At 39.2% G+C, this 24,789-nt stretch overlaps 5 protein-coding genes and 1 pseudogene across 7 annotated transcripts; 3 read left to right on the forward strand and 3 right to left on the reverse strand.

Moving 5' to 3' along the window:
* The first annotated feature begins 662 nt into the window (after positions 1-662).
* On the forward strand, positions 663-7,841 carry LOC137728012 (RAF-like serine/threonine-protein kinase 20). 2 transcript variants are annotated; one of them, XM_068466891.2, is made up of 9 exons: positions 663-958; positions 2,292-5,160; positions 5,264-5,344; positions 5,835-5,987; positions 6,140-6,303; positions 6,461-6,608; positions 6,710-6,832; positions 7,180-7,267; positions 7,391-7,841. In XM_068466891.2, the coding sequence occupies exons 2-9, from the start codon at positions 2,428-2,430 to the stop codon at positions 7,582-7,584; spliced, it is 3,684 nt and encodes a 1,227-aa protein (XP_068322992.2). In that variant the 5' UTR covers positions 663-958; positions 2,292-2,427; the 3' UTR covers positions 7,585-7,841. The 2 variants fall into 2 exon arrangements, with proteins under 2 accessions (XP_068322992.2, XP_088533191.1); XM_088677065.1 differs by having other exon boundaries at positions 712-965.
* A 25-nt stretch (positions 7,842-7,866) lies between these two features.
* Positions 7,867-8,905, reverse strand: LOC137728438 (GRAS family protein RAD1 pseudogene; annotated as a pseudogene).
* Positions 8,906-11,057: 2,152 nt separating this feature from the next.
* Positions 11,058-13,542, forward strand: LOC137729392 (nuclear transcription factor Y subunit C-4). 2 transcript variants are annotated; one of them, XM_088678688.1, is made up of 3 exons: positions 11,091-11,248; positions 11,727-12,004; positions 12,400-13,542. In XM_088678688.1, the coding sequence occupies exon 3, from the start codon at positions 12,453-12,455 to the stop codon at positions 13,296-13,298; it is 846 nt and encodes a 281-aa protein (XP_088534814.1). In that variant the 5' UTR covers positions 11,091-11,248; positions 11,727-12,004; positions 12,400-12,452; the 3' UTR covers positions 13,299-13,542. The 2 variants fall into 2 exon arrangements, with proteins under 2 accessions (XP_068324436.2, XP_088534814.1); XM_068468335.2 differs by lacking the exon at positions 11,727-12,004 and having other exon boundaries at positions 11,058-11,248.
* A 2,446-nt stretch (positions 13,543-15,988) lies between these two features.
* Positions 15,989-17,170, reverse strand: LOC137729649 (SKP1-like protein 11). The gene has a single exon (XM_068468643.2). It carries the CDS (start codon positions 16,897-16,899, stop codon positions 16,204-16,206), a length of 696 nt encoding a protein of 231 aa, XP_068324744.2. The 5' UTR covers positions 16,900-17,170; the 3' UTR covers positions 15,989-16,203.
* A 675-nt stretch (positions 17,171-17,845) lies between these two features.
* On the reverse strand, positions 17,846-20,563 carry RH36 (RNA helicase 36). The gene is made up of 6 exons (XM_068468552.2): positions 19,825-20,563; positions 19,174-19,496; positions 18,844-19,047; positions 18,682-18,763; positions 18,321-18,419; positions 17,846-18,177 (listed from the first exon to the last, which is right to left on the reverse strand). The coding sequence occupies exons 1-6, from the start codon at positions 20,428-20,430 to the stop codon at positions 18,019-18,021; spliced, it is 1,473 nt and encodes a 490-aa protein (XP_068324653.2). The 5' UTR covers positions 20,431-20,563; the 3' UTR covers positions 17,846-18,018.
* Positions 20,564-21,524: 961 nt separating this feature from the next.
* On the forward strand, positions 21,525-24,737 carry LOC137729550 (peroxisomal 2,4-dienoyl-CoA reductase [(3E)-enoyl-CoA-producing]). Its single transcript, XM_068468525.2, has 5 exons — positions 21,525-21,809; positions 22,770-22,929; positions 23,488-23,657; positions 23,733-23,955; positions 24,395-24,737. The coding sequence occupies exons 1-5, from the start codon at positions 21,624-21,626 to the stop codon at positions 24,547-24,549; spliced, it is 894 nt and encodes a 297-aa protein (XP_068324626.2). The 5' UTR covers positions 21,525-21,623; the 3' UTR covers positions 24,550-24,737.
* The last annotated feature ends 52 nt before the right edge of the window (positions 24,738-24,789 follow it).

Here is a 24,789-nt window from a genome sequence, read left to right on the forward strand (position 1 = left end):
ACAGAAGGAAAAAAAAAGTGAGTTGATGTCAATGTGCATTAGGTCACTTTGTCAAGACAAAAACACCCACTTATTTTGCACTAAAATTTGAAATATCCTTCCCACAATAGAGAAATAAAAGTGTTCTCAAATTTAGAAAAAAATCTACTTCCTAATTCCTTCACACAAAAAGGAGAGCTTTGCCAACAAGGATTAGTTGAGTTGGTAATATTGTTTTATTCGTTAGACCAAGGCCTAAGTTTGTGTACCTTACTGCCACCAATTGTTCTTGGTGTGTGATATGTAAAAACCAATAAAGGGTCTAAGACCCCATTGTAAGCCCTCAAAGATTGCCTCTCCTCCCTGTAAAATTTCAAGAAAACAAACAGAAAGGAGGGCTCACAACGTCCCTGGGGATTCTCCTAGGCTAGCCTAACTTTGTTCTTAACTAACCTTGCCTAGTGTACTAAAATATAGTCCGATACACTAAGTGTTATAATACAAATAATTGAATATTAAAAATTAAAAAAAAAAAAAAAAAAAAAAAAAAACTTTCAACTATTTATATTATAATATTTGATGTTCCAGTATAGTATACTGAAAAAATTTTCCCCTAACCGACTCGTAACATTCTAGTAATATCTCAACCCAATAAGGGCAATCCTGGAACATGAACATTGTCTTCATCCAATTGACTTAGCATCAAAGCGAATAAAAACAATAAATTAGTAACAAAAATTAATAAAATCTAAAATTTTGAACAGGAAGAGCGAGAAAGTGAAGCAAAGTGAGGGTTTTTATTTCTTATTTCTCATATTTTTGAAATCGGGCTTTTGAGCTGCGGTCACAAAGATTCCTCCTTTTTCTCTGATTCAGTAACGGTGGGCCGGTGGCTGGTTCACTGAAGCCTTCCTGAACCTAAAAGATTTAAACTTTGGAGCTTTCTGGGTGCAAAAGCGTTGTTCTTTCAATCAATCAGGTACTTGGTGGGTTTAATTTCATTTCTTTGTTTTAAATTTGACCTAGTTCTTGTTTGATTTTTGTTTTTGGGTTTTTTCTGATCGTAGTTTGGTTTTCTGGGTTTTTCCGGATTTTGATCTGTGAGTGGTTCAAGTTGTTTTTATGGATATATACATATATGTATGTATGTAAGTATTTGTGGATTATACTTGATGGAACTGGGAAGTGAGCTATTAAGGTCATGAATCGTTTGGCTTGTGATTGTTAATTGGTGAAGGAATTTTTTTATTAATCCATAAAAAAAGAAGGAAACTTTCATAAAATTGTTTTATTTATAAATTATTTGTTTTGTTTGTGATGGTTTATGATTATTGATAGGTATATTCATCTGCGGCGATATATAATCAAGCTTAAAACTCAAGGATCAAATTCTGTTCTTCATCTACGTTTTTCGTTAATTGTAGCTCGCAGTAATTCTTTAGTTTTGGTTTCTCACATTGACTGAAGAAACAAGTCAAAAAAAAAAAGAGAAAATACTATATCCGTTTGATCAGAGTTGGTTGTAGCTGAATCCTACACACATACAAGGTGGGTGGCCAATCGGGTTTGAAGAAGTTAGTTGGCTAAGGTAGTTAGAAATTTAGGATTGGAAGTGTTAAGGCTCGACCTTAAGGATTTAACAATCCTTTTCAATAGGGTGGGAAGGACTTCTTATATTATGATTTGTCTTTGTTTGAACAGAATTAGAAAGAATGTTATACAAGAAATTTAGTCACCTAATTGAAGTTGTTTGCATAATCATATCGATTGTAATGGGGCCTGCAATCTCTATGGAGTGATTATAGTGAATAAGATTTAGGTACTTACAGTTGAAGCCCAGAAATACTTTCCCACCTTCCCGCCACTTGACATAACCCAAGGGTGGGCTGCATAGTGTTAATTACTCAAATAATTACATCATTTACATGTAGTGCAGAACTCCATGATCGTGATCATATGGTAATGCAACATGTATACATTGCATGACAGTGAGTATATATTGCAATACACACATGCTAGAAAACTAATTTGTATATTATTTGATATTTTATGGGGAAATGGTAGTGGAACATTAAAGGTTTCCTGGGTTTTTGTTTTATTTAGTTTTATTTTCCTGCTAGCTTATTCATAAGTTAAAATGCGGAGACGCACTTTCTCATATTTTCACTACTTGTTGATAGTAAGTGAAAGAAGATTTACTGGTATACATGTTTTACCAAATGAAGCATTTCTTTTACGATACTACTTAAGCTTCTGAATTTTTTATGGACAATAGAGACCAGACACTTATTGAAGCTTGTTTTCTGTTTCAGTTTTTCTCCCTGCAAAGATCAGCATGTTGGCATCTCATAGGAGCTGCCTGTGACTGAGCACTCAAAATTTTGCTTCATTGCCTGAGTTTTTGACAGTATTTTGGTGTTGAGGTGAGGAAGAAATTCAAACAATGGTATGATTGAACAATTAAGAACGCATAAGCAGTTCCAAGACAATTCCATGGAACCTGGGAGGGATGATTACCAACCTGCATCCCAGTCATACGTGCCAGACTCTCTGAGCAGCATGCATACTGATATGAGATCTACTGACTTTATACCAGAAGTTAAACCTGCACATAATTACTCCATACAGACCGGAGAGGAGTTTTCTCTACAATTTATGCTTGATCGGGTGAACCACAGGATTCCTTTGCATCCAAATGCTGTTGGCGATCCAAATTATGCAACAAATTATGTTGAACTGAAAGGAATTTTAGGAATCAGTCATACAGGCTCTGAGAGTGGGTCAGATACTTCGATGCTTCATATTGCTGAAAGGGGTCCAAAACAGTTTGAAAGAAAGGGCTCAGCTTTATATGACGACACAAATAAGTATGCGTCAGTTCAATCAGTACCACGAGCTTTATCTGGCTATGGAAACAGTCATGTGCATGGATATGCCTCTTATGCAGCCTCTGATAGCTCATCAATGAAAATGAAGGTTCTCTGTAGCTTTGGTGGTAAAATCTTACCCCGACCAAGCGATGGGAAGCTAAGGTATGTTGGAGGCGAAACACGCATTATCCGTGTAAGAAAGGACATTTCCTGGCAGGAGCTTATACATAAAGCTTTGTCAATTTATAATCAAGTGCATGTAATTAAATATCAGCTTCCTGGAGAGGAACTTGATGCTTTGGTTTCTGTATCTTGTGACGAGGATCTGCAGAATATGATGGAAGAATGGAATGAAGTAGAAGATAAAGAAGGACCACAAAAGCTTAGGATGTTTTTGTTCTCCATGATTGATTTGGAGGATGCTCAGTTTGGTCTGCACAGTGTGGATGGTGATTCTGAGGTTCAGTATGTAGTTGCTATCAATGGAATGGACCTGGGGTCAAGAAAAAATTCGTCTTTACATGGTTTGACAAGCACTCTAGCAAATAATTTAGATGAGTTCAATGGACAACATATTGAGAAGGACACAAGTAGGGTTGCAAAAGACTCGATAGGGGTAGGCTCTTTGAATTCAACTGCTAATTTTGTTACATCGAGAACCGTTCAATCTTCCGAGCCAATCCTGCCTAACTCTTCAAATGCCTATGAAACATATCCTCCTTTTCAGCATACCCAGGTGATGCATGTTGGACAAAATATGCAGCAACCATTGCACAATGGCCATGCCCTTCCAAGTCATTCCCCATTTGGAGGAACTGTTTCAGTGGCTCATCATGGGATTCTGAATCCACAAGGAGGTTCAATTGAAGGGCAGCCATCCAGTGGCTCAAGAGAACAGAATTTTGAGATGCCAGTAAAGGAGGTGAAACCCAAACGTGATGGTTTACTGCAGCCAGAGAGTGACCCTGAAAAACTCCGCCCCTCAGGGGTAGAGAACTCTGTTCCTTTACAGCCACATGATGGAAATTTGATGAACTATCTTCCTGTTGAAGACGCATCAAAAGATGAAAGAAAGTACCAGGAACCTGAAAAGGTTGCTTCATCAATTGATTCAGGGAACCCAATGCTGGTGCAAAAATCTAGTGAAGTTGAGGATAGCTTCACAACTAGCGATGCATTTGCTCCTGCTTGTGCTGACCATTTGTCCAATGGAGTTGATTTGGGTTACCATGAGCTACCTGTGCTTCCTAAGAGAGTCTACTATTCAGAAAGAATTCCCAGGGAGCAGGCAGAGTTGCTGAATCGATCAACAAAGTCTGATGATTCTCATGGTCCTCCGTTTCTCGTTACTCATTCACGTTCTGATATCACCAAGCAGGATACAGTCATGGAAGGAGTTAACAAATTACAGGAACATGGCAACCTTGCTCCCCCAACTGAACAATCTACCCCAACAACAGGTACCGATGCTCAAACTGTTGATGATGGACTCATCCAACTTCAAAAGTACAAAGAATTTGCTGATTCAGTTTCTCAGATGAATGCAAAGCTTTTGCAAGATGTAGATGGTGAAGTAAAGCGGGCATTGCCAAACCATATGGTTGATAACATTGCAGAAGCTGGATCTGAGTTTCCAGATATAAGTCGGCTACCTTCTGGAAAGCAACATGAGGTATCTGCATCTAATCATTCAGAGGTTAATCAGAAAGAGGACACCAGCAAGGATCCAAGGACTGTTGACGCTAAGGGACATGCAGAGCCCAATTCTTTGACAGGGAAGTTTTCTAAAGATGTTTCTCAAGCAGCAGCTTCAGTTGGTGTTTCTACCCCAGTGCAGGGAGACATCATTATTGATATTGAAGAACGATTTCCCCGTGATTTCCTGTCAGATATATTCTCCAAGGCAATACTTTCTGAAGACTTCCCTGATATTGGTTTGCTGCATAAGGATGGAACTGGTTTGAGCTTAAAGATGGAAAATCATGAACCAAGACACTGGTCATATTTCCAAAAGTTGGCACAAGAAGGTTTTGATAAAAAAGATGTTTCTCTTATGGACCAGGATCTTGGTTTTCCGCCTGTGATTGGAAATGGGGACGGTAGATCTTATCATGTTACACCGTTAACAGCAGAAGGAGCTGGTTCTCAGCCTAAATTTGCAGAAGACATGCACACAGAGTTGCCTGGAATGGCTAAAGCTAACGCAACAGCTCTGCACTCTAATTATGGTCATTCCCAAGTGAAGGACCCTGAAAGTATGCAATTTGAGGGAATGATGGAAAACATAAGAGCGCAAGAGTCGGAGTATGAGGTAGTCTTTTGATCAGTTCTCATTTTTCTTAACTAATTGCTCCTTTGCTAACAATGTTTCATTTACTCTTTTATCAAAAAATGTTTCATTTACTTTGATATAGGATGGGAAGTCTGCAAGCAGAAGAGCTGGTTTACCTCCTTTAGATCCTTCTCTGGGAGATTTTGATATCAGTACCTTGCAGGTGTGATGCTTACACGTTCAATAACTTGATACAAAAGTTTTCTCTTGATAACTTGGTTAGGTAAACTGATACCTATTAATGATTGATTACAGCAAAAGAGATACAAATAAAAATAAATGACTTCATTCGAGTGTAGCTCGTAGTAGGAAAAGCATTTTTTTAGTCTTGTTAGAGCTTGGCTTAGGATTTGAATCTGGATAATATTTGTGTGTGAGTCCAATAGTCCATGCATGTATTGGTGCATGGTCACACGCACACAGAGAATCATTCCTAACTTTTGAACATTCTGGATGGTCTTTGGTTGTTTTATTGTTGTTAGAGCAGTTAGTTCCCCAGTTACTTGGTTATTCTTTCTTTTATACATCTAAACAGACTTGCTACTAACTGCACAGGACCTGTTATTTATGGCATTAGTTAAACTACTTTGTCCAATAGTAAAGACTTTCCATTTTACATCTGTTTGATTCTTTCTTCTTCATGGACTTGATAGTTAATAAAGAACGAAGATCTCGAACAGCTGAAGGAACTGGGTTCTGGTACCTTTGGGACTGTGTACCATGGAAAATGGAGGGGCAGTGATGTTGCCATTAAGAGACTAAATAAGAGCTGCTTCACCGGGAGATCATCAGAGCAAGAGAGATTGGTAGCCATTCCTCCCCACCTCTGAATTTTGTAATGAAACTCACATTCATTGATGCAAGTGGACGAAATATGATCTCATATTTTTGTTGCTTCTATGGCATGTTAATATTTTACTTTTCAAGGCCTTAATGGTAATTCTAACTCCATTGTCAGACTATAGAGTTCTGGCGGGAAGCTGACATTCTTTCAAAGCTTCACCATCCAAATGTTGTGGCATTTTATGGTGTGGTGCAAGATGGACCAGGGGGAACACTTGCTACTGTTACGGAGTACATGGTTGATGGTTCTCTTAGGCATGTCTTACTTCGAAAAGACAGGTAATAGTGGTTGTATACCGTTCTTTATGTTTCTAGTTTGTTTCGTGCTCTCAGATAATCATAGTTATACTTTCATCCATCTGTTTCAAGTTCACTGTTTCTGAATGGAAGCGATTTTTTCCTTTCTTTTTCACCTTCTTTGAATCTTCAAACGCAGGTATCTAGATCGCCGCAAGCGACTAATAATTGCCATGGATGCGGCATTTGGAATGGAATATTTACACTCAAAGAATATTGTGCATTTTGACTTGAAGTGTGACAACTTACTTGTGAACCTAAAAGATCCTGCACGTCCAATTTGCAAGGTAATTATTATGAAATTACCGTATTGAACTAGGAAAATGATTATTTTTCTCTCTTTGCAACTTACATTGAATATTCTAATAATACATATATGGCTTCCCAGGTCGGTGATTTTGGGCTTTCAAAAATTAAGCGAAATACCCTGGTTTCTGGTGGTGTACGGGGAACGTTACCATGGATGGCCCCAGAGTTGCTGAATGGCAGCAGCACGAAGGTCTCCGAAAAGGTAAGATTTATTTTTGAGTTTTTTAGTTTAAAATTATTTAGTTTATTATATATCTTTTACAATGGAGATAGAAGTAGATAGATAATACGTGATAGAGAGTACCAATTAATCGCAGTTAGATATAGGGAAGTCTAACGTGATTGAAGTTTCATACTGGATCTCTTTCTATTTAAAAAATAAAGTTGGATGAAACTAAAATTGTCCGATTGGTGGAGAAGTTGTTCTTATGATTTATTTTCGTTTCTTGTTCTTGAATGCCTTTCTTTTATAGGGTCTGATTAATGTCGAATGACCTGGTAGACGTACTTCATTGCTTCCCTCGTCTGAGTCTTGATTAAATGTTGTAGGTTGATATTTTCTCCTTTGGCATTGTCTTATGGGAGATTCTTACTGGCGAGGAGCCGTATGCCAACATGCACTATGGAGCAATTATAGGTAAGTAATTGTTTTTACTCTCTTCCTTTCGTTGAGGTTGTGCTTGCACGTCAATATTGTTGCACCGCTTAAGACTGATGTTTGCCTCCGGATTTAATTTTTTCGAATTTTGAATACCTGCAGGAGGTATTGTAAATAACACATTGAGACCCACCATTCCAAGTTACTGTGATCCCGAATGGAAAACGCTTATGGAGCAGTGTTGGGCCCCTAATCCTGCAGCCAGGCCATCGTTCACAGAAATCGCCAGATGCTTACGAGTAATGAGTACAGCGGCTAGCCAACCTAAAGCACAGGGTCACAAAGCTCCTAAATAATAATATGTACACTTGTGTCGGTTTTGCACTATGTAGACGCGATATTTATTTGTTCAATCGTTAACTCACAAGATAGTGTGTGTGATATCCTGATCGGAGCACAGATCCATGGTTTCCACTATTTCCGGAATGGAATTGGCTCCGATCAAAGCAGTTCCTTTTGTTTTACTTTATTCCCAAGAAATTCACGAAATTGTAGCGGATTGTCTGAGCTTTTGGAAAGAGAATGCAGAGTTGTTTGGTTTTTGCTGCTCCTATATCCATGCATTTATTTTATACCAGTTTGCCAACTTTTCAGATTTACTGTGACTTGTGGTTGGTAGGCCAACATCAGTAAGAATATGTTTAGGAATCAAATTCTAGCATCATTGTGTTCCTTGATTGCGAGTTATTACTTTCCAATAGACTATGCCAATGGCTTAACCGAATCGACCAGCTGCGAGCCTGCAACGACAGATTGTATGACGGGGGCGGCTAACTAGGAGTCTAGGAGGAAGAAACGCTGCGCGCTTGCCATGCCGATGCCAGCATTATGCCTTTCCACCCGAGGAGGAGACAATCCTTTTCAGTAGCCGAAGTGTAGCCATCACAGCCATAAACAGATAACATTATCCTTGCTTGACTTGTACACTTCAACCCCGTCTCTTGAAACCCGGCTCGCCCTATCCACTGGTCTGCCCTCTCATGCCTCTCAATCCTGTTTGAGCCCTCGAAGGTGACAATGTTTCTGATTTCGTGCGCAAAAATGCTGCCTCTTGATCTTCATCCTCTAAGGGCTGTTTCGCGGGAGGCTAGCCTCGGGTTAGTTGAAAATTGCGGAGTAAAAGTGAAGAGACTAGAGGAATCTCCCGAGGAAAAATGACCCGTTGTGGTTTGCATCTTGTTCCACCAATGTAAGCACAGATGGACCTAATTTCCTCAAAGCTTGAAGGATTGCCTTCAGAGAGCCTCTACTCTTTTTGACATACATTCGCAAGTGCATGATGCTATTGACAAATAATGCTTCCCCTTCTCTCAAGTCTAGGTTCTCTCTATTCAGAAGCGATGGTGTCACCGGCTCCGATATCAAATTGAACTCTGTTAGCATCCCTAGTGAGGTAGCCTCCTCCATCAAGGCTCTCATGCCATCTTCAAGTTCAAACGGATTGTGATCTTCAACGAGTCCCGTGGTCCACACCATGACTCACCTCCTCAACCCTGGGCCGCATCTTGGTTTTTGAAACCGGAAAATCATCCACTAAGCCACTCATATCCACATGATCATCTTCTGCTTCCATCATAATCAAAACAACTCCATACAGATCATCCACCATTGAAAATGTCTCAATCCCATCTTGATCAGAGTACTCAATACTCAGTACTACTACTACTACTACTTTGTTGTTTCTCCGTGGATTTAATGTCATTATCACCAATGCAAATGCAATGATCCATGTTGATGAAGCTGTCGACAAATTCGTCAACCTCGGAAGGAGTATTCTCTCCTGCTCCGCACCTCCACCTCCACCTCCTTCCTCCTCCTTGTTCTTGCTCAAGTCGCGCCAGACAAAACCTCCGAATGGTGAGATCATGGTTAAGGCTCTCATGCAAGGGGAAGGAGAGCCTAGCATTGAAGCCTTTCATTGCTAGGTTTTGGAGGAGTTTCTAGGGAGTGAACATCAAGAGGAGAATATATGCTTATTAGAGGTTTAGGAACTTAGGTGGTTCCCCAACTCACATAGTGTAAAATGTTTAGAATATTCCCTACTCACATGTTACAACTAATTCTTGAAAGTGGGATAAGCTTTGGAGATTTAGAAACTGATAAAAATCAAGCACCAGTCATGCACGTAAGTGTTTTCTGATGGTAAATTACTATAAAATTTGTATTTAATCAGTGATAAAAGTTGTCACGCACACATAAACGACTGACCGTAACATAATTCTAATAAGTTTCACATCTCACATAAAACAAATAGGCATTATTTTTAATGGTTATGCATCATATTGGGATGCCCCACCCTCCCTCAAAGGGAACATGATAAGGGGGGAACAGCAAGTTCTATTGTTATTAGATGTAGAAAGGTTTACATGAGTAGCCAGACAGCCTTAAAAACAAACAGTTTGGGAGTTTTGACTTTTGAGTCGGTAACTACAACAATTAGTGCGGCTTTAATTGGTTGTCATTTGTTGTTTGTCACAAGTCCTTCTCGCCTTGGTCGGCCGACAAGCAATGAGACGGAGGAGGTGGTCTCGGCTCTCACTGCCTCTGCTGCTTTGTTTGCAACCGGTTTGGTTTTAGAGCAAGAGTGATGTTATTCGTACACTCTTGTTTATATTTTGTACTTTTTCAATTTACGGTCGAGCCACCTTTTACTCCCAGTATACCGTGTCAACTCAACCTCAACTACCCTAGGTTTGAGAGGTTTTGTATAGTTGACCTAAAATTCAAACATAAGCGCAAATTAACACCACTTACGCACAAATAAGAACTGCCACCTTGTAGTGCACAAGTCTAACATATGAACGAGGTTTTGTGTGGGCGGATGTCTTGGTCCCTCATTCATTTCCTCAACCGCTCTAGATCATAATTGAGGGCAAAATCCTATGATTTTACTTTGTGGCTCCTCATGATATAAAACTTAGCTTTGTCAGTATGAGAAGAACAAATTGTATAACACAAACGATAGCAATAACACAAAGACATGTGAAAAAAAACTAGTACATGTCATTTTTCTTTTCCACTGCGAAAGCATCCAACCTTCTTATAAGATGGGACCACATAAGTGTGACCACTCATGCAGACACGTGATCCGACACTTGTACATCAGAGTTTTGCCATGTCAATACTCCATAGACGAATCGAGATATTTTCTGGATTCTTGTGTTTGGACTCCAAGGACCAGGAGATCCGAACCACTCATTTAAATTTTGCAACTCTCCTTAGCCCATTCTATTAGTCCACTTCACACAAATCAAGGTCTCGAGCTCTCTCTTCAACGGCTCGAATCTCCTGATCATTAGACTCTGAACACAGAGATCTGAAGAGAATGTCAATCCTCAGTAAACTACTAATACTCAGTAATACGGTCTGGTGATATTCCTTTTCACTTGGAAGTGTGAGGTTTTAGGTTCGAATCTCGTGGATGACGAACTCGATATCAAATTAGGCTACTTATTATGTGATTTTACTAGATTCTCCATGTTCTAAATGTAAGAATATCGATGTATTAAAAAAAAAAAAAAAAAAAAAAAAAGTCATGGGACCCTTGTGTCACGTGACCGCATGAAATCGCTCCACGGTCCATCGACTCCATCCCGCATGCTTACCTGGACCAAATTATATTTCCGAAAATACCCTTTAACAACATCCATGCGGTCCTTTTTCTCATACGTCACAATCGTACACGCGAGCGTCCCTGTCCACTGTAGCCCCAGTGAGGTATCGACGCGTGGCAGTTCTGAACATAACTCCTGGAATAGTCAGAACTCTCAGTGTTCGAAACGTGTCAACCTAGCGATGCTCCCGAACTCTCTCCTTTTCTCTCTCTAGAAAGCCCAAACATTTCAAACTTTCTGTCCCTCCCATTTGACTCTCTCACTCTCTCTCTCTCTCTCTCTAGATTCCTCTCTTTTTCTCTCTTAGGGTTTCTGCCAAGGAAAAGATTCAGCTAAGCTCTAATGGGTAATTCTTAATTTTACTTTTTTCTTTGGGTTTTCTGAGGAAATTTTGTTGTTAGATGGTTTGTTGGCTTGTAATTTTGTTTGTATCCTCTGTTTGGTTGCTGGGAAAGTTTAGGCAAGAAAAATGGAAAATTTTCCATCTTTATCTGTTTGTGTTGTTCTGGATTGTGTTATAATTAGTGGGTTCACTTAAGTTAAGCACTCAATGGGAAAAAAGACTAGAATTTTGGTTTTTCAGCAACCAAACAATGCATTAGTAGCTTGAGTGTGATTAAAATGAAATTAAAACTTCCCTATTCCTTTGTTAACTGGTTGTTTAGTTAATTATCATGTATTATTCAAGCTGATTTTTTGGATTTTTATGCGGTTGATTTTCTTTTGTTCTTATTGTTTGAAGGGTTTTGTGTTCATTTGTGATTATAAAGAATGCATGGTGTGCCATAAAATTTCTAAAACAATTTTGGCATGACGATCTGCAGAAGCGGGACGTGTTGTTTAGTGAAGGAACAGTGGGGGTCATTTTTCCTCAATCAACAGAGCAGATTGGTTAAGGACTGAGAAATTATAAAAATTTAGACTCTCAAATTAGCTATATTTTGCCCGGGCATGGTTCTAAGCATGCATGTAGTGGATAGATGCATCAAAACAGAACTCGTGGTTGGTTATTGGAGAGGCGTAAACCTGTTGCTGAATTAAACGAAGCTTATTGAATATCCGAGTGTTCCTTCATCAAATCCAGAGTCCACCCAGAATTTTGGTATAGGTCTCCATATCAGTTTTTCAAAATATGAAACACCGACTATCCCTTAGAAACGGGAGTTGGAGGTGGTTGAAACATTTTGGTTTTGGTGTAAAGGTGATGCTTGAGCTCTAAGGTTTATCTGTGTCATTGAGTCAAATTTTGTTTTATGCTCTATGAAAGCCGTATATCCTCCATCAAAGAGAGGAAACATGTGTGTTGTTAGGACGTAGAATGGATGTTAAAGCTCACGAGATGCCAGTGTAGAGAAGAATGAGGTTTTCAGTTCTTCAAAGGAGGCTGAAAGAAGAGTTCTTTCGAGATTTTCTTTTTTCTGTTACTTTTTTATTCTTGTCTCATTGAGGACCACTATATTTTAAGTTCTTTTATTCATTTTGTTATTCTTCATCCAGCATTGTAATTAGGGAATAGCAAGGACAAGAAGGATACTTCCCTGTAATTAATCATGGATCACTCAGAACAAACACTACAACAACAGCAACAGCAGCAGCAGCACCACCATCAACAGCAGCCTGCAGTTGGTGTCGTAGCAGGTTCTGGTCAAATGACATCCTATCCTCCTCCTTCGTATCAAACTGCTCCCATGGTGGCTTCTGGAACTCCTGCTGTGTCTGTCCCTTCCCCAGCGCACCCTCCCACCACTTTCCCTGATCCGTCACATCAGCTTGCCTACCAGAAAATACAGCACTTTCACCACCAACAACAGGTGCAACAACAGATGCAGCTTCAAGAGTTCTGGTCGGACCAAATGCAAGACATTGAGAAAGCATCCGACTTCAAGAATCACAGCCTTCCACTTGCTCGAATTAAGAAAATAATGAAAGCTGATGAGGATGTTCGAATGATATCTGCTGAGGCTCCAGTTATATTTGCAAAGGCATGCGAAATATTCATATTGGAGCTGACTTTGCGGTCGTGGATTCACACAGAGGAGAACAAAAGGAGGACATTACAAAAGAATGATATTGCAGCAGCTATTTCAAGGACTGACGTCTTTGATTTTTTGGTTGATATTATCCCAAGAGATGAGTTGAAAGAAGAGGCACTTGGCGTGACCAAGGCTACCCTCCCAGCGGTGGGTTCCCCAGCAGATGTTCCATACTATTATGTTCCACAGCAGCATCCTGTGGGAGCTCCTGGGATGATCATGGGGAAGCCAGTTGATCAAGCAGCAATGTATGCTTCTCAACAGCCTCGACCACCTGTGTCTTTCATGCCGTGGGCTCAGTCTCAACCTCAACAGCCGCAGCAACAGCAACAACAGGCCCAACAGCAGCAGACGGACACTTAATGATTCTGGCCAAAGCTGTTCCCGGGCATAGTGTGTTATCGTTAGAGATGAGTTTTAGTACCGTTGGATTAGTTGGCGAGTGTGACGCTACACCCTAGTGGATTGTGCAGTGCAGCTAAAGTTAGGTTTATTGTGTATGTGCTCTGTGTCTCTACTGATTTGAAGTTTTAGCTTTTCGCGTGTTATTATCTCGGATTTAAAAGTTCGAAAATTGACTTACTTTTTTTAGTGCTTTTGATTGTTACCTGCTTTGGCTGCTGTAAGTTTCCTGTCCATTATTTGCCAACGTATGTGAATTGACCAGAAACCAAATATGCCTGGATTCCACTTCTTGTCCTGGTGTTGTCCTTTGTCATGATTTTCCTTAGGAAGGCCAACTCTCTCCTCTTCCTTCTGCTCGTTAAAGCTTCGCCTTTGATTGGAGAGATTCTTGCATAGAATTAGGATATTCTCATATTCTTAGAGCACTCGTCACGCACTTATCACATGGTGAGTGCCGTTAAAATACGAGAGTATTTCTATGGTGACACAAGTCTGTCTCCTTTGACCACGTACTTATCAAGCATGCATGATGACTACCTAAATCCATATTTTCACTAGTTTACTTTGTCAAAATTATGGGGAAAAAAAAGCGGAATATTTTGCGTTGCAAAATGCATGAACTAACATGATAATGTATATTTGACGTGAAAATTTTACAATCTTGGAATTTCAACCGTTAAATCAGAATCATTTTATCTTCGAAAAATCAGGGTTTAATTCACCAAACATCAAGAGGACCTTTTCCTCTGTTTTTCAGCTTTCAACAACCACCGTCTCCTCTGCGGTAATTTTCCCATTTCTACTCTATTTTCAGATAATGGATCATAATTATCAACCAAACAAATCTCATTGAGTCATTTCGTCGAACACTTAATAGGTACATGCCAATTTCTGTCAACATATCTCAAAAGTTTATGCCAACATATGTTGACAACTACTATAATTTGTAGAGACTTGTCGAGAGTGGATGCAGGATACTGTGGGCAATGTTGAATTTTGTCAAGGCTATGGTAGAAGAAAATTAAAAAAGTAGGAGGAGGTTGTAATTTAGTTTGTTTATACGGGTCCAAACGATATACAAACAAATATACATAAGATTTTTGAAGTTGTTTGAGGTCAAAAACAACTAATGACCCATGCTAGCTCCACCACTGGATGCTCTGAAACAAAGATGTGATCGCCTTCGAGGCATTGCAGGGAGGATTCAGGCAGTGTTGGGGGACATAGAGACGCAAGGCGTGAGGGTGCAGTCAGCTGAGCTGGAGGGATCCAAGAGCTACAGCTCTATTTATGATCTTCTTGTGCCTCGTTTACAAGAGGCTAATAAAGGAAATTAAGGCATGATTAGAGGAAATCGAGTTTGATTGAGATAAATCGAGGTACAATGGCAAGTAACAAAAGAATGCAGTTAATTGTAAACGAGATAAATGAATTAATTAGACTTGAAATAGCTCTCCCACATATGAATAAAAACCAAAATTTGATGAAGATAAATCGAGGTTTCACCCAGTGGCGGCATCAGAATTTTAGCTTAGAAAGGGTCTAGAAATTTCATCTTAAAGTGCTCTTCTGATATAAGAAGAACAAGGATCTGTCATGTCCTAAGTACCGACAACCATTATTTGAGTTTGGTGTCATGTTGTTCTTGTCATCCTTTTCCTCAACCCTCCCCCGTGTCAAGTATCATGACTTAGATACAAATTAAAAGTCATTGTAAGTGGTGAGGGGAAGAAGGAAGGAGGATGAGAATAAAGCAAAAATAAAAATAAAAACCAAACTCTCGCCTACTTTCCGTCTCTCCCTCTTCTGATCAACTAAGTTCCTGTAAACTCACAGTGACGCCAGTTAACTGCATAAGAGCCACCAGCCTCAAATCGAACCTGGTGAAAGAAATAAGGAAAAGATTCTGATTTAGGTCCAAATCTCCTTAAATGTCTTTGGAACTCACAAGAATAACTCCAGCTTTTTGTGTGAAAAAAATATATGAAGGTAGGCCGGGACCATTCTGGTCCCTTCATGGCTTCACCCATGGTATCACCTAGTGATCTCCTGCACATAAAAACCAGAGGGCCTCAGTCGACCTGGGTTTACTTATTATGTATGAGAATGAGAATAAATGATTATGATTTCAAATCATGCATTTACTAGCACTTTAGGGAATGCATAAATTATGTATTTCTATCAATTTCAAGTACGGAATACCTGAAAACAAAAGATATCCCATTAACATATCAAGTATCACATTAACATATGGAGGGTTGTCTAATGCTGCATACCTAATCCTTCACATCCTCATTCTTTCTAGTCCTTCATTCCTTCATATCACCATCCTATGTAAGTAAACATGCCTAAGAACAAAAAAACAATAAAAAATTCAGTAAGGAAAAAAAAAGAAAAAAAAACGTTACCTGAGAGCAAAATTTACATTTCGACATGCTTATGTACTTGAAATGTGATTATAACGCTACAATTCATTAAAACCAAGATTTGTTTGATTCAAGAACAACTAATCAGCATCCTCGATATCGCTTGATATGTACTTAGATATAACTCCGACTCTACAATTCGGAAAAATACATTGAAAACCCTAAAAATAGATTGATGAGAAGTAGGAAATTGCAATTGCCCTAGTAGATTTCCAAAACCAATTAGCCAATCAACAAGATTTCAATTAATAATTAACACTAATCCACACCATCATCAATAATAAAATTAAAACTCTACTATTCATCCACTGCTAGTCTTCTCGTCTTTATTTTGGACGGTGATATTCAGACATCTCTTTTTATTTTCACAAAATTAACCCTAACCCGAAATTCAAGAACCAAAATTAAAAACGGTAACTTTCCTTCAAATTATATATTCAGTCTTCATCGACTCCTTCAAAAGCCCAAGCATACTCCTCGCGAAGCTTCTGTTCTTCCTCGGGCGTGTAATCGCTTTCGACGCCGAACAACTTCCTCACGTACTCGACGCTCTTGTTCTTGATCCGATCCGCCACGGTCTGGTTCAGCACTTCCAGCAATAGATCGACGTGCAAGAAGTCGGCGGCCAGGATCAGCTCCATCACGCGGTCGGTTGTTAACTCCCTGACGAAATCGGTGCTGATTTTCCTCAGCTCCTTCCTCCACGCCTCATCTTGCTCCACTTTCCGATGCAGATGTTGGGTTTTGGTGCAGAAATCGATGATCTTCACGAGCTCCGCGCTGTGCACGTTCGGCACCGGCATCACCATGTCGCCGACGCCCTCGTCCTGGAAGAATGACTTGACGGTCTCGAACTGCATCGCGATATCCCCGTCGATCTCGAAGACCTCGCCGTCGGAGGTCTTGAGGGAGATCTTCTTCTTTTCCCCGCCGTCGTTTTCCGTCGTAGACGGCGCCTCGGAGGCGGATGCTTCATTCTTGTTTTCCTCGGTGGCAGAGGCGGAGGATGCAGGGTCTTCAATCGTCTTCTCCTCGGTCGACATGTCGTTTTCTGATGGATTCACGAAGGTGGGTTTGTAAATAGATTGGTGGTGAAATTGGGAAGACAAAGAAGGGATTATATAGGGGCGCATTAATGATTTTTCCAAAGGAATTTGGGAGTGGGATTAGTGAATGAACCCTAAAAACATGACATTTGTTGAAAATTCGGCGAAAAATTAGGGAGTTGTTTGGCAGTGGATTTTAATCGTTAATCGTAATTATTCTTTGCTAATCACACATTGGGACGGGAAAGCATGAAATATGGGCAAGGAAATAGAGAAGACTCGGAGTGTCCGCGTGAGGAGGAAGACCGGGTAAGTGGAAGAGGAAGAGGTAGTGGCTAATTATACTTAATGTGAAATGAGACTAAAAGATCAATACTTTCTTTTTTTAAGGTTAATACTTTTTTTTTCTATTTTTTTTTTTTTTTTTTTTTTTTTTTTTACAAATGATAATGTGATGAGGGAGCGGACTAAGGAAGATAATATAGAGTGTACTAAGAGGTGTAACTTTTTTTGTGAACTTACCTTTACTAAAAGAGAGAACATTTTCAATAATATATGAAAAAGTATGCGTGTTAAATAGTTGGACAAATCTTCACGAAGATGTTATATATTACCAAATCATTAATTTGTTCGATACAATCTGAATGATAAATAAAATGAACGATTCTAATTACGATATTTGCACAAATACATTCGTTGCGTTTGGACGGATGAATGTGTTATCCTAAAATATGCGTTACATATATCAAACTTCCAATGTAATCATATATTGTATCTTCTATAAGAGTGATATGATAATTAATTCAGAATTATAGACAATGGTTGGTTGGGCATCAGAACTCTATGAATAAGGTTTACAAACCTCTCTAGTTGAGTAATTCTTACCCTAATCAAGAAACCAAAACCCTAACATCCAAATTTTCACCTCGGCTCTCCTTCTGAACATTTCCCATCGTAGTCTCGTACGAAACCAAAACAAAGCCAAAAAGAAATGAATTGAATCCGCATGCAAATATATATTGAAAGACCAACATAACGAAAGAAGAGATGATCGAATTAATAGTTACTTTTCACAACATACAAAGTTTGAAATTTAATTAACAAAGAAACAAAGCAAGCTTAAAAATGGACATTGTATCCTTGTATTAAAGGCCTAGTCTACAAAAATGATACTATTGAAGTTTTTCGGTTCGAGATAGGCGCCAATTACTTGTCAGATTTTTCCCTTTTCCTCTTCTTGCTCCTTTTCTTCAGTAAACCTTTCTCTTCTAGCATCTTCAGCTTTTGTTTCTTCCGTTCTTGTTCCTTCTCTTCAAACCCATCATCCAGCATCTTCATCTTTGCAACACGCCTGGCCTTGAAAACCTGCGCGTTCAAGGTATAATACATAAGCAAACATTTCCGAAACTAAAAGTAGGCATTGATTACTAGCTTTTCAACAAGCTTTACTTAACCAATAGGTCGTACATGTATTTCAATCATTTCTTTCAACTGAAAAAATGCAATACCTTGGTAATATCAGCAAGAGCGTCGTTTTCCTTGCATTCAAATTCCTCCATTTGTTTCCCTACAACTTCTTCTATTTTCTTAACGAGGTTTACCTCTTTCTGCAAAAAAGCAATCTCCCTTGTTAACAAAAACACATAATCACTTTTTTTCAAACAAATAATATTTCTCTTCTTCAATCAAGAAAGTAGAAAGAAAAACATCTTCCTCCCAATTCTCAATAGTTGGAATTATGAACTACAAGTGAACGACCACCTCAAGATTTCTTCAATTGGAGGGAGGAAACTAGGAGAGAGATTACTAAGCTACAAGTTGCTAACAATAACCCATTTCACAATGACCAATTCTGCTACTGCTACTTACTTGGGTAATGAAGCTTATGGCTAAACCTCCTCTGCCTGCTCTTGCAGTACGCCCCACACGGTGAACATAATCCGTTGGATCCCTGTGAGTACATGGCAATTAGATTCTACTTGAACTACATTTTCTCAGAAGGTAGCAATAATAGGTCAACCGGAATAAAACCTTGGAATGTCGTAATTGATAACTAGGTCGACCGTCGGAATGTCCAAACCACGATTGGCAACATCAGTTGCGAGCAACACAGGAACCTGTCCAGATTTGAATCGATGTAATGCAGCAAGTCTTAGAGACTGGGACTTAAATGAATACAACGCTGAAAATCTTTGATCAAGCTCCTCTAGTAACAAACTCAAAAGGTGACAAGTCCTGCTCACACATTATAAAATCATAATTTGATAATTATTTAATAGTGCATGTCAATTGGTTAGCCGTTCAACAAACGAGCCAACCATGGCACCATAACATATGACAAATATCGGAAAAGAGAGATACCTGCATTTTGCAACAAATATGATGGCAGAGCGAACACCCATATCTTCAAGTTTAGACAAAATGTGTACCAGATAAACATCCTTCACACTTTTGGGTTTGTAAACATATTGCTGCTTTAGAGTGTCAACTGTTCTGAAACCTTCATATGCCTCGTACTTGTATGCCTTATTTGCAGAAGGTCTATTCAGTGCTCGGAGTTCACTTGTCATAGTTGCAGAAAATAACAGAGTTTGCCGACTCTTTGGCAAGCACTCAAACACCGCTCTCAGCTCCTCTTCAAAGCCAACATCCAATAATCTATCTGCTTCATCCAGAACTAGAAACTGAAACGAAATTAAATATTCTATAAGTACAGAATTCATAGTGAAGAGGACAAGCTGAATCCGTCGTTGTTATCATCGTCAACTCACCAATTAATTAAGATCCTAATCTTGCCATAGATAAACTAATTTTCGAATTTGTTACAATTGTCCTATTCAGATCATCATTCCTTTAAAAAATTTCTTAGCTTCCCATCCATATCCGTTGTCAAAAAGAAGCCGAAAACTCAGTTAAATCGCGCATTACACCATGTAACCACATTGCAATCTTATACAATACAAAATAATTGACCAAATTACTGACGAAAACAAAATGGCAGATACCAGTTACCTTGGTGTTAGAGAACACAGGACGAATATCCTTCTGGCTAAGCATGACCTTAATCCTCCCCGGCGTGGCGATCACCACATGCGGTCTAGCCGTCAAGCTCTGAGTTTGAGTCAAGCTATCCATGCCTCCGACAACCACAGAGCATCGCAAGTGCAAAGACGCCCCCAGAGCCCTAAACTGCTCGGCCAACTGGTACGCCAGCTCCCTCGTCGGCGTGACCACCAGCGCGAAAACCCCGAAAGGGTTCTCGGAGAGCCGCTGTAGAATCGGCAGAGCGAACGCCGCCGTCTTGCCGCTACCGGTCTGGGCGATGCCCAGCACGTCCCGGCCCGCTAGGATTTCGGGGATGCAGTGGGATTGGACCGCCGTAGGCTTTTTCATACCAAGCTCGTCGCATGTTCGGAGGACCCAGTCGGCGAGGCCGAGGTCGGCGAATGTAGCGGCGGAGTCGGGGTTAGGGTTTGTGGATTTTTCTATTTGGAAGTCAGGGGCGGAGGGGGCAGCAGTTGCGGCGGGATTAGGGCTTTTGGAGGGCTTTGGGGATTTGGGTGCTGAGGGTTTGAAGAGAGGGAAGCCGACGGAGACTCTGTTTTCTTCTTCGGCCATCGTGTTTTGGTTTCGGGGAAGGTGGCGGCTGAAAGCTTTAACCTTTGAGTAGGGTGTGACAGAAACGACACCGCTTGGTTGCTAATTATTAGCGCCAAAATTAAAATAAGGTTACACCATAAGATATAAGATTAGGTGTTCATTTGCAGTCACGAGTTTTCAGTTTTGAATATTACACCACGTAATTTTGAATTGTATAAATTTTGCCCCTATGTTGATTTTACCGTTTAATTACATGTTGAGTAGTAAATCTAGTAACGTGCTACAGTCTCGGCTCATATTTAAATTGTCAAATCAACATTTAATATCTAATTAAACAATAAAATCGATTAGAAGGTAAAATTAGTGAAATTCAAAAATCACATGGTGAAATCTGAAAATTGAAACCTTACCGCGTATATTGCAAATGACTCCAAATCTTGATTGCAAATGCAATTAGCCCTTAAAATAAGCTTAAAAAATAAAAAAATTAATAAGTTGGAAGGAAAAAAAGGTGCAAATTATCCATTACTCCACAAAGAATTAAATTTCAACCAATTTAAACCACTTTTGCATTTGAGCATACGAATATTCATTAACTATTTATGTGATTTGAGCGACAACCACTTCTATAAGGCAATCAAACTAATCATTTAGCTTATTTTTTCTTTCCTCCCTAACCTTTGTCTAGCACAAACTTTGCAATCCAAAGTAACGTTACGCTAAAGATTTAGAATGGATGAGTCTCATGTTAGACCAAAATTAGGCTACCTTATGGTCTAACTAATCTTCTTCAAAAGAGATACTTTTTTGTCACCAATTCACCACGTAACAAATTTCTATCAGATAAACTATTCATTTTTTAATACGCATGAACATTAAACTAGTTGGAAGATGCCACTAATCCTATGAATTGGTTGTAAGTGAATATTTTCTTGTGCATATGGTTAGAAACTCAGAAATAATAGTTGTTTAAATTGTTAATATTTTATAAGTTTAGGCAGTGATGTGAATTTTTTTTTAAATAAATAAAGTGTGGTTTTGAAAGTGACAAAATTTCGTAATTAGCTCAATAAAATATAACAATTTTATTTTGGACCACAAACTGTATACATTGACCAGTGTCGCCATACGAAACACATCAGGCAAATGTATACGCAAACAAGAGCTTCGTAGAAGCAAGCAAAAGAGAGGAGCAGATAGAAGAGAGCGAGATGGAGTCGCCGTTCAAGGCTGATGCGGTGAAAGGGAAGGTGGCTTTGATAACCGGAGGTGGGTCAGGAATCGGGTTGGAAATGTCGACCCAATTCGGCAAACATGGCGCCTCTCTTGCCATCATGGGCCGCCGGAAGCAAGTGCTTGACTCAGCCGTCTCCGAGCTTCGATCTCTTGGAATTCAGGTACCTTCTCTTTTGTCAAGCTTTTTATTTTCTGGGGTCTGTTTGGTTGCTCAGAAAATTGAGAAAAATTGAATAGATACGATTCTGTTTGTTCTTTGTGATCAGTGAAATATTTTGGAAATTGGGTAATGAGAAAAGTGAGGAAAGATATTGGATTTGTATGCATTATCAGTATGCTCTGATTCCCCAGCTGGGTCTTTTTTGTTTTTGTTTGTGTTTCTGGTTTGCTGAATCGTGGGGTTGTTTGGTTGCTGAGAAAATGAGGGAAATGAAATGTAGTTCCTTTTTCAGAAAAAGATAATAAATGTAGTCTGTTGTTCTGCTTGGTTGATTGAAAAAGCGGGTGAATTTCCAAATTTTATTTCGGAGTGTCATTTATACTTATACTTTATATGCCCATCTGGGTTTACCGTACACTATCTCAACTAAAATTGATTTTTGGGTGCCAAGGAATTACAAGTGTTAAATACTTAAGTTAATATGCATTAGCGGATTCTTTGCTCGCATGATCATTGCATTGGTGTAAACTTTGGAGTTGAAAGAGAGTGTGTCAGTTGTTTTTTGGTCGAAATGTGTTTACAGGTAATGTTTTGTCTGTTGATCAAAACCAATAACTCCTAGTCACCCATCGAACGACTGCAAATTAACCAAAGCAGAACTTGTGTGCACTTTGGGCAACAAAATGGAATGGTGATTCTGTTGGTTGAGCAGTTTAGGGTTGCACTATGATCTTCGATATGAATTTAAAAGTTGAAAGTCATCAGCAACACAAGGACTAGGTTCTAGAGTTTACCTGGCGGCTTGAGATCTTCACTATGGTCTCATTCACCGGCATGAAATGGCTCAAAGTCCAATTGTGGGAGTAGTGATTTAGTATTAGTCCATAAGTTCAATTCTTATCGGAATTAGTTGGTTGTATAGTTCAAGATTATTTATTTTGATTTTTTCCTTTTGTATCAGGCTGTTGGTTTTGAGGGAGATGTTCGTAAACAGGAAGATGCAAAAAGAGTGGTGGAATCAACTTTCCAGCATTTTGGTAGGCTTGACATACTTGTGAATGCTGCAGCTGGCAATTTTCTTGTATCAGCAGAGGATCTATCACCTAATGGATTTCGAACAGGTTGGATGTTGTAACAATCTTCATCATATGTTTGGACATATGAATTTGTTTATTTCTTCATTTAGGTATCAAATGAAATTCTCCTTGTGTATGTATGGGCTAAAACATTTTCAGCCAATGGTTGAGCACTGTTTTTGGTGAAAAACTTCATAAGTGCAAGGTTTTCTCTAGCTTGGGATCTTAATATATCAATTGTAAAAAGAATCTTTTGAAATTTCAAAAATATTAGGTTAACACAAAAAAAATATATTACTAAAGCGTGCTGAAATCAAAAGAAAGCAGGAATGCGTGGGTGCATCCATAAACTTGTTTGTCAGTTTACTTTTTAAGGATATGATCCAGCTATCTTAGCCTTTTAACTCAATTGAAATGGGCTAACAGAGATTAAGCAAACAAATGAGATCCGTTATTAGATATATAGTTGATTTACTAAGGTAAACTCGAAGTTGTAGTACATATTGAGAGTTTTCACTAGATTATCATTGGCCTATTAAAACGTCTTCATTTATAGGTTCTTTTTTGACCCAATAAACCATATATTTTGTTTCTTCCCTGTAGTTATGGATATTGATGCTGTTGGTACATTCACAATGTGCCACGAAGCACTCAAGTATCTTAAAAAAGGAGGGCCCGGAAGGGGCTCATCTGGTGGTGGAACAATATTGAACATCAGTGTTACTTTACATTACACAGCCGCTTGGTATCAAGTCCATGTATCAGCAGCCAAGGTTTATTCGATATATTTTCAGTTGTTATATCTTGTTTTTGTGATAAGTATATTCAAAATGATCCCTTTCCAACAGGCAGCTGTTGATGCCACTATGAGAAACTTGGCACTCGAGTGGGGAACTGACTACGACATTAGGGTCAATGGAATAGCACCGGGTCCCATTGGTGATACACCTGGCATGAGTAAACTTGCACCTGCGGAGATAAATAGCAAAGCTAGAGATTACATGCCCTTGTATAAACTAGGGGACAAATGGGATATTGCTATGGCCGCTCTCTACCTTACTTCGGATGCAGGTTGGGTAGCGTTTGCTTGTGCATTTTAATATCATCATCGTCATCTTTGTAGCAACATGTGATTAGCAATATCGGTATCTTTTGCATAATCTTAAAGTTTTGTGCTGCAACCCCCTTAGAAAAAGAGTATGAAATACTGCAATTATCAAACTGCAGGAGTCCATCCTGGTTTGACATGTATCTGATTTCAGGACTTTTCATGCACATTATCTCTTGATGCTTCAGCTTTTTAGCGTTATCCAGTCCCATCATGCTTTCAGTTGAACAAAATATCCATGCAAAGCTTTAGTCAGTCGGAAATAATAGAAAATGAAACCAAGTAACAAAACATTGAGTTGGTCTTGATGCTCGTGTCTATGGGTTTTGTTACTCCTCTTTTATCAACATCGCTTTTCCATTTGTATCGTTGGAAACTTATTTGTCATTGTAAATTTTTCAGGTAAATTCATCAATGGAACTGTCATTGTAGTTGATGGGGGACTTTGGCTGAGCCGGCCTCGCCATCTGCCAAAAGAAGCAGTGAAGCAGCTTTCTCGAACAGTAGAGAACAGATCTAGAAATGCACCAGTAGGGGTTCCAAGCAGCAAGTTGTAAGCACAGGATAAGTACATGATCATTTTTACGGGTACCTCCAACGCTTATAAAACTCAGTTCGCTGCTCATAAGAATTCCAACAGAGGAATCCATCTCCATTAATTGAGAACTCGCGACGAACCAAAAAAAAGGGAAAATTCAATAGAAGTTGAAAGTTTCGAATGCTTCTGAAATTTAGGAACCATTTCATATATAATTTTGGCTCACAAACGTTACGTAACGGATTTTGATTATGCTGTT

Source organism: Pyrus communis, chromosome 10, assembly GCF_041283825.1.
Source record: "Pyrus communis isolate YQ-2024b chromosome 10, ASM4128382v1, whole genome shotgun sequence".
NCBI lineage: Eukaryota > Viridiplantae > Streptophyta > Magnoliopsida > Rosales > Rosaceae > Pyrus > Pyrus communis.